The sequence below is a fragment of the Mercenaria mercenaria genome, chromosome 9, assembly GCF_021730395.1.
Source record: "Mercenaria mercenaria strain notata chromosome 9, MADL_Memer_1, whole genome shotgun sequence".
NCBI classification, from domain to species: domain Eukaryota; kingdom Metazoa; phylum Mollusca; class Bivalvia; order Venerida; family Veneridae; genus Mercenaria; species Mercenaria mercenaria.
The window spans coordinates 81,147,207-81,160,004 of record NC_069369.1 but is presented as its reverse complement, the minus strand read 5'-3'; the positions used below and the strand labels follow the sequence as shown (position 1 = coordinate 81,160,004).

Below are 12,798 nucleotides of genomic sequence, written 5' to 3'. Positions count from 1 at the left end.
ATTGCATTTATAGTATTCTCGAAAACATTCAGTTTTATTGTACCCTTCAATTATAAATGCACCATAATCCTTTTCATCCATACCAACGGTTATTCACACCTCCAATTATTGACAGTCAGTAAATTGCTGTTATTACACGGTCACCTGTTTGCCATTTAAATAGGCGATTAATCCACGCTTACCAGAAATAGACACAATATTTTACTTACAAATAATATATCATATTGGCTGCCGACTGCAAATTGCATGTAAATGTTGTTCGATAGATGCGTATTGTTTTTGTTTTTATCCCCTGTTTGCCTTACGGATCGATATTGAAAATGCTGTTGCTTCATAAATAAGTAAATTGTAAATCAATTGAACTAATGTGGATTTGTGCACTCATGTTATACAATTACGGTACTAGAATATGAAATATTAATATCCTGGTATGTGTAAGCACAGAACCATTTTATAGCGATCTATATAAGCTGAAGCTAGAATCTTTCGCGTTTTTGTTAGAACATAGTTTTTCGCGGCTATTTAATTTCACGGAAATATACTACCCGCGAAAGGCGCTAATTTAAAAAGCGCGAAAACAATTCTAGGTTTACAGTATATGTTTGATCTTTCTGAGGAAAAAAATTGATTTAGATATCATGGAAAACATTCTGAAGTACATAACATGTACAAATTTATTATTTTCAGACAAGCACAAGGCAACACCAGAGGCACTAGAATAAGAATTGGTTTTAGTGGACCGAAGGATTTTGAACAGCAGTATGAGCAGCAGTTTAGAAGACTTCCAGCAAGTGCCAGAAGAGATGTTAAGCATTTATCATTCTCCATCAATGACGGTAAGAGTCTTCACTTTTCCCATTGCTTTCAAACATGTATAAAAATCTGCCAGTAAAATAAGCTGTGTTTGGAATATTTAACTGTCATATAGTTGACAAGTGAATAAAATTGTGTAATATTTAAGATGAAATAAGCATGACACTTGACGTGTTAGCTGAAAATAAAGCTTTGTAAATAGGGCCACTAGAGGTAAGTGTAGAAGAACCTTGTAACATCTTTGCATGAAGTGCTTGATTAATCTTCATCAAAGTTGGTCTGTAGCATTATTATTCGGACTGAGACGATTACTCAATTAATCGGAGCCGATTCGATTACTATGTAAAACCTGTTTCAATTTTGCAAAACCCCTAATCGCTCTCAACAATAAACATCGCGAATTGTACTTTATCTTTACAATTCTTTGACCATCACATACTATATGATAGACCCGAAGTATATTTGTCACATACTTATTAACAAATACATATCCGCTAAAACACATCAACTTGAACATAATTAAAAATGGTCTCAGATTTGCCTTTCGTGATATATCTGAAACAATGAACTAAAATATGACTTCTTAATTATCACACTGCTTGCAAACGATAAAGTCGGTAAGTTCCTGATGAAGTCAGCTGCTGAAAGTACCTTGATACAGTCTTCGGGAAAGAAAACAGCATTTTAAATATGGCTGCCGATTAACCAGTTCGATTCGATTTCATACAAATGATTAACCGATTTCAAAATTTAGAAATCGTCCCAGCCCTAATTAATATAATGTCCTTTTGCAAGTTTATATGAATAGGGCACTTGTTCTCGGTTAGAGTCTGCTCGAGCTAAAAACAGAAAGACCATTTAACGACTTCTCTTGAACCTCTTGTCAAACTTTGTCTGTAACATCATTGCAAAGTCCTCCCTTCAGTATGTATAAATTTGCACTCTCAGCCCTAATTTGTGGCCATCAGAGCTGAAATTAGAAATACCTTGAAATAATTTTTCTTCACGGATCTTCATCAAACTTAGTCTGAAGCAGTCTCAGAAACTTTTTTTAACTTTCTTCAGAATGTGTGCACTTGGCCCCATGAAGGGGCCTCCAGAACAAAAAAAAATTCAAAACTCTCTAAATGCCTTTTTCATGTTGGTTGATGTTTATTAAACTTGACTTCTAGTATCCTTGTTCTTTTGTCTCTAATGTTCAGATATAATCATTTGACTTGTCTTACGTTTTTTTATGCTAAACACAATTGTAACAATTCAAGATTCAATCTCATACCTATATTCAAGATCAGATGGTCAAGTTCATTTGAGAAATTTAGGGACAGGGTGGCCTTCTTGTATATCATTTCTCATATCTCGTAAAAACATACAAGATGGTTAGAGCTAAATATTAGAAATAAAAGAAATATACAGTTGAACTTTGTTTGCTGGATTGACCGGACCAGCAAAACTTGTGCTAGTTATCATTTGTTTGAGCCATCAAACTACACAGAGATTTTGCAAGGACATGACAATGAGTTTTAGTATAGGGTTGAGTTTGAATTATCAGAGTTCAAGCAAATGAAGTTTGACTGTATTCTTAATCTTTATGTAGTACATTATATAATATAAAAGATTTTAGGATGTAATTATACAACAAATTTCATTGTTTTCTGATTTTATTAACGGTACTTTCAGTAGACTTTTACAATGAAATAAATCCCTGTTAAATAAATTAATATTTTTAGGAACATTAAAAAGGTCACCTTGGCCCATATTCATTAATGTTTTAAGTCAAAGATTTATGTCTAAAACTTTTAATTAAAAAAATGCAAATTGCCTTAATTTCCTTGTTTATCAAAACATTTTGCAAATATTGCTGAAACTTTGCATAGCTTTTTCCTAGAGTTCTTGCAAAATTGATGCTAAGTTTCATTAAATTCACTGCAAGATTTACATATGTGGGGCTTAAAGAAAATTTAGCATTCTAAAGTCTGAGCCTACGTTTCAGACCTGAAATGTTGATGAATACAGGCTCCGGATGCAGGATCAGAACACACTAATGAATGCATAAGTTAGCACAGTATAGAAATGAAATGACTGTTATTTTATGTTTATCTACATAATTATATGTTGATTTATGTTATTATATGTTGATTTTGTAACAACAGTTTAATATACACAATTAGTTTAGATATTTTGCCAAGTAAGATATAATTTAACCTTTAGCCTGCTAAATTTCTAAAATAGACTTGTCCATCATTTAATTTGGGCAATACCATTTATTGTTAGAAGGGATGTCCACTAAGAATCTACTGAATGAATAGCAAGAGTATAGACCATGAACAGCCTGTATGGATGTGCAGGCTGATCTTGGTATGCACTGGTCACAAAGGCAGAATCTCTTGCCACCAGCAGGCTAACTGTTAAAGAGGATTTTTATAGAAATAAGTCTACATCTAAGAAAACAAAATAGTTTAATGAAAGTTGAGCATAGTACATCTTTAAAAAGAGTTATTTTCTGGATAATTAGGTTCTCGACTAGGCTACTGCCCTGTACAAGAGGCCTATATGAAGAAGGTATGTGAAGGTTTCAGGGATCAGTGCTCAAAGGACGATGACTGTGACGGCGCTGATGAAAAGTGTTGCTCCGACGGAAGTGCATCATTCTGTGTTGACTCTGTTACTGAACGTAAGTATTGTTTTAAAATCATTTAAATGTTGTGTTCATTTACCACAAAAATATCTGTAAGATTAACCAGACAGAAAGTCTGTTTAGATTTTATAGGGTTAAGCTGTATTGGTGAAACCTAATTTTGCAAATATAATTAAAATCTGTGTCTGGAATGACCAGCAGTGAATATTCTAACAAAGTTTACCCTCAGAAGTATTTTACTTACAGAACTGCTTTACAAAACAACCCAAGGAAATGATAATTTACACGTGTAATCATAATTGAATTTTCTTACATCCAGAAATTATTTCTATAATAAGGTAACGATAAATACATGCGCAGTAGATGCAGTGACATTATTTCTGGATCAAGCCTTAAATCTAGTCGAGCTGAAAGAATAATTCAGAAAATTTAACAGCAATGAATAAGCATTTTAGTCTGAAGTTAATTTCCGTGAATTAAGGACTGGCAAGCAGTCAATCATTTTGGTAGAAAGTGAACATTAACTCTGTTTGTGTGTATCTCTGTGTGTGTGTGCTTATTTGTACCTACTGCCAGAAGGCCAATAAGCGACTCCACTAGGAGACTGTAAGCAATGTAAGTAGACAATGTAACCATATCACTGCATTGGCTCTGTGAGCGTGGTGATTGTTTGTTTATATGTAAAACTTGCTTATAGTCATCACCAGTAACCTGTACGGGCAACTCCTTCAGAAGACTGTTAGTTACGTTAGTTGGAGGATAGTGCAAGAAACAGAAGACGCTCCAATTTCAGAAGATTCTTTGGTTCTTTAGTGTGCCAGGTGTAAAGCACCCATACACAGAACTCTAATAATAACAGGACTCTCCTAATGTTAGTAATTTTTAGTTGTAGAAGCAGGGGCACAAACTCAATGAAGCCTGGTTTCGTACTCAGACAGTGTTACCACTGGACCACTGTGTCTGCTCTTAGAGTGGTGATTTTACTACTTAGATACCTTTGATACTACTTCTCCCATCTTATAACCTTTGTTTGAATGGTCACTCAGTGATTGTTTAACCTTTGTTTGAATGGTCACTCAGTGATTGTTTAACCTTTGTTTGAATGGTCACTCAGTGAGTGTTTAACCTTTGTTTGAATGGTCACTCAGTGATTGTTTAACCTTTGTTTGAATGGTCACTCAGTGATTGTTTAACCTTTGTTTGAATGGTCACTCAGTGATTGTTTAACCTTTGTTTGAATGGTCACTCAGTGATTGTTTAACCTTTGTTTGAATGGTCACTCAGTGATTGTTTAACCTTTGTTTGAATGGTCACTCAGTGATTGTTTAACCTTTGCTTGAAAGGTCACTCAGTGATTGTTTAACCTTTGCTTGAAAGGTCACTCAGTGATTGTTTAACCTTTGCTTGAAAGGTCACTCAGTGATTGTTTAACCTTTGCTTGAAAGGTCACTCAGTGATTGTTTAACCTTTGCTTGAAAGGTCACTGCAGTGATTGTTTAACCTTTGCTTGAAAGGTCACTGCAGTGATTGTTTAACCTTTGTTTGAAAGGTCATTCTGAGATAATCTTGTGATATGTACTATTTCAGCTGCCCAGTACATGGTTATGTTCAGATTGGTGGATGAAAAGTGGGATGATGATTATAGTTCTACAGATAACCCTGATACGAAGAATCTTATGAATCGATATGAATCAGAGGTACAGTTATATATTTTACACTTTTCATAATTGGTTGTCTTAAATAGAACTTCTTGTAATTGATGGTTTTACCTCTAATAAAAGTAAATTTCTTAAGTCTTGAATAATTACTTGAGCGGTCTCAGGCACTTCCTGTTACATTTCTATATTAAGATCCCTCAAAACCCTAGATACTGTAAATTAGGAAATACTCACAATGTTTTAACTTTTGTTAATTCTCTCAAATTGTTTTCATAAGCGAATTCAAGAAAATTGTGAATATTTACCTTCAGTTTTTGTCATTTTCCGTAATCTGCCATTTCGGCATATCATGAAGTTTGACCATCCGAAATTGTATACAATGTATTGTTTTCCATTGTTAAGTTTTAAGGTCACCTGTCACGTAGTGACAGGGTGAGCTTTTGTGATCGCCCTTCGTCCATCGTCCGTCCAATTTCTTGTGAACATGATAGAAACCACATTTTGCAAGCAATTTTAATCAAACTTGCACACAACTTGTATTGGCATAATATCTCGGTTCTTTCGAAAACTGTCCAGATCCCATCATGGGTTCCAGAGTTATGGACCCTTAAAGGGCCAAAATTTGCTATTTTTGGCTTGTGAACATGATAAGAGACCACATTTTGCAATCAGCTTTAATCAAACTTGCACACAACTTGTATTGGCATAATATCTCGGTTCTTTTCAAAAACTGGCCACATCCCATCATGGGTTCCAGAGTTATGGCCCCTTTAAGGGCCAAAATTTGTTATTTTTGGCTTGTGAACACAATAGAGACCACATTTTGCAATCAACTTTTATCAAACTTGCACACAACTTGTATTGGCATAATATCTCAGTTCTTTTTGAAAACTGGCCAGATCCAATCATGGGTTCTGGAGTTACGGCCCCTGATTGACCCCTGAGAGTGACAAAATTTGTTAAGTTTTACCTTGTGAACACAATAGAAGTGACATTTGATTTTAACCACACTTACACACAACTTAAGTCACTATAAGATCTCGGATCCCTTCGAAAACTGGCTGGATACCATCATGGATTCTAGAGTTACTGCCCCTGAAAGGGGCAAAATTATCTATTCTGACCCTTTCAGCCATATAGAGGTTTCATTTATGCACTGATTTAATACAAACTTGCACAGAATGTTTATCTTGATGATTTCTAGGCCAGGTTCAAAATTTTGTCATGTGGGTCAAAAACTAGGTCACCAGGTCAAATCAAAGGAAAAGCTCGTTAACACCTTAGAGGCCACATTTATGATCCTATCTTCATGAAACTTGGTGAGAATGTTTATTTTGATGATTCCTAGGCCAAGTTCAAAACTGGGTCATGTTTGGTCAAAAACTAGGTCACCATGCAAATCAAAGGAAAAGCTTGTTTACACTGTAGAGGCCACATTTATGACCCTGTCTTCATAAAACTTGGTCAGAATGTTTATCTTGATGATTCCTAGGCCAGGCTCAACAGGTGAGCAATATAGGGTTATCATGACCCTCTTGTTTTCAACATACCATCAGAATTTGTATAATATTGTTAGGCTTAGCCTAAAAATTCTTATAAAAGAACTTAAATTTAGTTGTTTTTCTAATCTACATCTAAACTTGATGATTTTATTCAACTGATAACACAAATATGCTCGTAATGGACCTACAATACAGATCACCTACTGTTAATTCATATTCATGCCGATTTAAGTCAATGAACATTAATTCCTTTCCATTCCAAAACCTTAAGAGACCCATTCTTTGAGCAGTTTGTTCTTTATGTTTTCAATCCAGCTTGCGTGGATTGACTTTATGGCCTAAAGTTAAATACCAAAGTAGATATCATTAAAAGGCGAGCTGTTTTCAATTCCGTCACTTACTTTCTTTAAATAGAATTCTTCAGATAACTTTTTCATTTTAAAAAAGGAGTCACCTGATTTTATTGGAAATAACTAAAAATTTCAGGCCATTTTCACAATTGTCTGCTTCATGACTTCGGGAAATTGTCTGTTGGGTGTAAAATCGTGAAATTTTTATCACGCAAAAGTTTCCCGATTTACAGTTACAGTAAGTATTTTTTATCCTTTTGCAATCTTGAATAATCATTGTTTTACTGTATTATAAAACAGGGAGAGCCTGTACGTAGATATCTGTATAAATTATATTTTATTGCCTACTCATACAGCATAAATTCTTGTTTTCTTCTTTTCAGTTTCGTGACATTTTTTCAGATGTTGAAAGTTACAGTTCACCTACGTTTAGGTAAGATTTTAATACCCCTTCTAAACTTGAACTGGGCTGTATTGAAATCACTTTGTCCTGTCTTTGCTACCCCTTGATAGCATAGTGGTAGAGCCTCGCTTCAAGTGACTCGGAGGGAGGTCGTCGGATAACTCCCTGTCCACCTTATACCAATGATGTGAATAATACCACTTCCTCGCTTGGAGCTAAGCATTAAGACTTTTGATAGTTCTGGGACAGGTCAGCCCAGTGTCAGTATTATGTGACTGGCCGGGGTAGTATGTCATGTGTCTGTGGCATGATATTCCATTGTGCTCACTGCTACAAGTAGACACTGTTGTCATGAGTGAAAAATTACTGAGAGTGGTGCTAAACCCAAACTAACACACACACTTGTCTTGTTCCACCAGTTCCTGTCCTCCCATTTATGAAACTGGAACTGGTACAGATATCACTTTGAAACTTGCAAAACTTTTGTAGGATCATAAGACATGTTCATATACCAGATCCCATAACTCTGTCTTTTGTTTTACAAAATTTTCTTCCCTTTTTAGCTCAACTATTCATAGAATAGTAGAGCTATTGGACTCGCCCATGCGTCGGTGTCTGCGTTGGCGTCCGCGTCCCGATTTAGTTGAGTTTTTGTATGTAAGCTGGTATCTCAGTATCCACTAATGGGAAAGGATTGAAACTTCACACACTTGTTCACTGTCATATGACATGCAGTGCAAAGGGTCAATAACTCAGCTTCGCATTTTACAAAATTATGCCTCTTTTTTAACTTAGAAGTTTTTGGTTAAATTCTTATATTATGTAAGCTGGTATCTCAGTAGCCACTTATGGGAATGGATTGAAACTTTACACACTTGTCCACTGTCATGAGCTGATAAGCACTATGCAGGTTCCATAACCATAATTTGCTTTTTTTTTTACTAAATGATGCCCCTTTTTCGACTTCCGTATTCATTCAATCGACAAGGCTGTTGAATAGTCAAGCGTTGCTGTCCTCCGACAGCTCTTGTTACTTAGAAAAGTCCCCAAAATGGACACTTCTTTCTATAGTTTTGAAAAATATTCATGCATTTGATTACAATTTCACATTTGAGATCATAAAGCTAATGTGCAAATCAAGTTCCATTACTGTGGCTTTGATTTTGACAAAATCATTCCCCTTCTTGACTAAGAAAATGTGGCAAAATGATTTTTCTAAATTTATCTGAAAGCAGTGAAGATATTGTATTAAAACTTCAAAATTGGCTGTAAGAATCATATCTCAAGTTCATTAAGCAGATCCCATAACTCTTACTTCTGTTTTAAATGTTTTTCTACCTTTTTCGTTTTGAATATGTCCAAAAATTGACATTTCCTTTAACATATTTGAAATACATTCATGTGTTTGATTTGAATTGTCACAAATACCTTTAAGATCATGATGTTGGTTTGCATATGAAGTTCCATAACTCTACCTTTTATTTTTTTTACAAAGTTATATCTCATAATTCTTACTTTTATTTTGACAAACGTATGCACCCACCCCTTTTTGGACTTTGTTGTGCATTGACAAAAGGATTAGTTCCCTTAAATAGCTATGAAATTTCATGGAAACTTAACATAAACCTGTTGACTTATGAGGAAAATTGACATAACAAGTCATGTAACTCTGACTGCTTTTTGTTTACTAAATTGTCTCGTTTTTTAATTGTTTGTAATTGTTCAAGTTTTTGGTATTTAATTTAATTTATTTTATTGGGTTTAACGTCTCACCGACACAGTTTAGGTCATATGGCGACTTTCCAGCTTTGGTTGTAAAGGAAGACTCCAGGTGCCCCTCCGTGCATTATTTCATCACTAGCGGGCACCTGGGTAGAACCACCGACCTTCCATAAGCCAGCTGGAGGGCTTCGTCACATGAAGAATTCAATGCCTCGAGTGAGGCTCGAACCCACATCGATGAGGGGCAAGTGATTTGAAGTCAGCAACCTTAACCACTCGGCCACAGAGGCCTCCTTTTGATATTTAAGGGAATGACATTAAATTAACTGAAGCGAATTTATTGTAATAAGTTATGATACAACTTGAAGGGACTATAGCACTGCCCTAAATATTGGTAAAACATTTCTAAGATTTAAGGAATAACTGAATCACTAAACAGGGGATTTAATGCAACCTTTTATACAGCAGGAGATAAGTGAACGTAGCTTGTCCCATAACTCTGACTGATTTCTTATACAAAGTTGTCTCCCTTTCTTACTGTACTTATTTTTTTCACATTTGAAATATTCGAGAGAACCACATTACTTCTACAGAATGGATTTTGAAAAAACTTGGTATAATGATACATGTCATTGAGATGCATTGTTGTGGGTAAAAAGAAAATCATGCACTTACCTTTTCATAATTTATGACTTAAGCCAAAGTAGGGAATTCCATGTAAATTTATACAATGATAGATAAAAATGATTTAAACTGACATAACCCTTTCTTGAATAAATAGAAGATTAATCCCAGATAGAACATGAAAGATGCAGTGAGCAGTATTCACAAAGATACTGTGAATATTATTCATTTCAAATGTAACCTTTTTCAAACAAGGCTTTTGGTGGGGGTATGAATCACATTTGGTGATAGCTCTAGTTAAGATTTTGTTATAACATGTCATTCATACATAGTAGTATTGTGTTTTTTGGGATGCATATAACTGTTTAAAAGTATGGAAAGAGATTTCTGACTAAAAACCACTCATTCCTAGCTGTTCCAATCCTTGCTTAGGATGTAGAATGTAATATTTTTGCAGCTGGATTGTAGAAGGTTGATACTTCTACCAATGTGCCAACCTTGTATGAAATACTGCATGGACTTTTCCCGTCTGAAAAACTATATGACTTATCTGGTGTTGGCATGATACAAAACTTCTAGGAGTATCCTTTGTGCACAATTTTGGGACTGACAATTTTACCTTCTGTAAAGGTTTGGGTGGGGGCTGGGATTTAAAAAAAAATTTGCTTTGAACTTTATCAAATTTTTCCCTTGTCCGTTGGTCTGAATTTGTATCATGCATTTCTCAAAAAGTATTTGACCCAGAGTCATCTTATCTAAAAGGATTGTCATTCAGCACAGGAAACTGTGCACTTGGTGTTTTAACTGAGACCTCATGCAGCAAGATCAGAGTTATGGCCCTTGGCTTAGTAAAAATATGCATGAAAGGACATAGAAGTTTGTGTTGCACATTTCTCCTAAAGTATTTGACCTAGGCTCATGAAATGTAATAGAAATATCATTCAGCATGTGAAGTTGTGCACCTTGGGGTTCTTTTTTGGCATTTCTATCTGTTCGATCAGAGTTATGGTCTTTGATTAAGTCAAACATATGCATAAAGGTTATGCAATGTCATATATCTCAAAAAATAATGGCTTTGAGTCATAAAACATTAGTTTATTGTTCACCTGATGTTCTGTTTGGGGACCAGAGTCATCTTCATGGACTTAGTAAAAAATACACATTAAGTGCTTACAACTTTGTGTTGTGTTGCATATATCTTACAAGCTGTTTCACGTAGAGTCATAAAACCATGTAGGAATATCATTCTACATGCTACTCTCTACACCTGAAAGTTTTTTTTATGCCCCCAGCTTCTACTGATGCGGGAGGCATATAGTGATTGTCCTGTCTGTCCGTACGCACGTTTCGTCTAGCATCAATACCCCTTACTAGAATGACTTGATACTAATGCAGATGTAAGCTGTGACCATTCCTCATCTTCAGACATCACCTGACCTCAGTTTGACCTTGACCTTGACCTCATTTTGGACTTAGTATGCTTTATATGGGCCATCTCTTGGTTAACCAAATGGGACCATTTCGTCTAGCATCAATACCCCTTACTAGAATGACTTGATACTAATGCAGTTGTAACCTGTGACCATTCCTCATCTTCAAACATCACCTGACCTCAGTTTGACCTTGACCTCGTTTTGGACTTAGGTGCAAAATCTGTCGACAAGGATGCCACTGGGGGCATCAAGCGTTTATTGAACGCAGCTCTTTGTTTATTTCTTTAAGACCAGAGTTATGGCCCTTGACTGAGTACAAAAATATGCATTCACAGTTTAAATTTTACAGTAAGCCTAATGGAGAAGATGGTGTGGCCTTGATGTTTACAGTTGAGGCGTTCTCCAATCCAGCAGAAGTAATGGACCTTGACCATAGTGGCATCACCCTTGAAGATGTTTTCTTCCAGTCCCAGCCCATTGGTAAGTGTTTTTTTTTATTATTGTTATTATATACCACATTTATATAGCACTCTTTTCATATAAAAGTATGTTCAAAAGTGCTTTACATAAAAGCATCTATATAATGTTCAATAAAAAATGGTAATTGAACTATTATAGAATGAATTTAAAGTTACATTATGGTAATAAGATGCATAGTGTTTTAAATTAAAGGTAAGCAGATCAAAACATGAAACAAAATACAATAGCAGAAAAAATTAACTGGCGTATCAAAGACGCAGGTAAGAGCAGAATAGAACAGAAGATATCCTACATTTTTGAACAGACAGAATTAACCAGTATGATGCCTGCGAAATGCATCACAGCATGCAAACCGTCCCGGATGATTGGTTCAATCCCCACCTAAACGGCCTGGAGAACATCCATCATACATCCCACAGAAAAAACACTGTTTATATTATTCTGTCACACTAGTTCTTGATGAGATTTTATTTTTGCCTATATATGTTGCAGTTACAAATCTAATTTGTTAAGTTTCTATTTTTCTAATATCTTAATAAAGTAGAGAAAACATTTAAATCAGAGAAAACATTTAAATCAGAGAAAACATTTAAGTCAGATTTTTAAGAAAGTAGGTAGAACATTTAAATCAGTTTTTTTAGTGATATTAAGAAATGTGCATTCTCGCATACCAAAGGTTTACCATGGTTCCATAGTTGAACCTCTGGCACGCTTGACTGATCATTTTAGTTTTGGTAACATTACAGGTAAAACATTTCAGTCAATTAACAATGTTTCGCAACAGATCTTTAAGAACCAACTAAAATTAGCAATGAAAAGGGTGACCGCCTCCTTTTCAATCTCGCACTCGGCTAAAAAGCTGTTAAATGACACCGTGCTACATGCAAGGTGCAAGTTCATTCCTCGGTAGTCTCTGAAATAGGTCAGAACTGACCATTTTTGTGTCCTGTGTTTGAAATGGTCACACTTAGTTGCGATACTGGTACTTTTTCCAGTGTATTTTTGGTTCAGGTAGTTATAAACATTACTTTAATAGTTGATATGCAAAACAGTTACTACAGTATTACAGCAATTAAAGTTAAGGAAGGTATGTTGGAATCATCTTGCAGTCAGTTGTTTGGTTGGCCTTTCAGTTGGTCCATTGCAAAAAGTTTACAGGGCCAACTTCTTACATTTTT

At 35.2% G+C, this 12,798-nt stretch overlaps 1 protein-coding gene across 1 annotated transcript in view; it reads left to right on the top strand.

The window, feature by feature from the left end:
• The window catches only part of LOC123546328 (uncharacterized), a 234,024-nt gene that overhangs the window by 178,468 nt on the left and 42,758 nt on the right, over positions 1–12,798 (top strand). Inside the window, exons 70-74 of the mRNA XM_053550673.1 lie at positions 688–836; positions 3,326–3,484; positions 5,036–5,145; positions 7,342–7,391; positions 11,490–11,620. Of these exons, the coding sequence (XP_053406648.1) occupies positions 688–836; positions 3,326–3,484; positions 5,036–5,145; positions 7,342–7,391; positions 11,490–11,620 (599 nt within the window). The remainder of the gene's footprint in view (positions 1–687; positions 837–3,325; positions 3,485–5,035; positions 5,146–7,341; positions 7,392–11,489; positions 11,621–12,798) is intronic.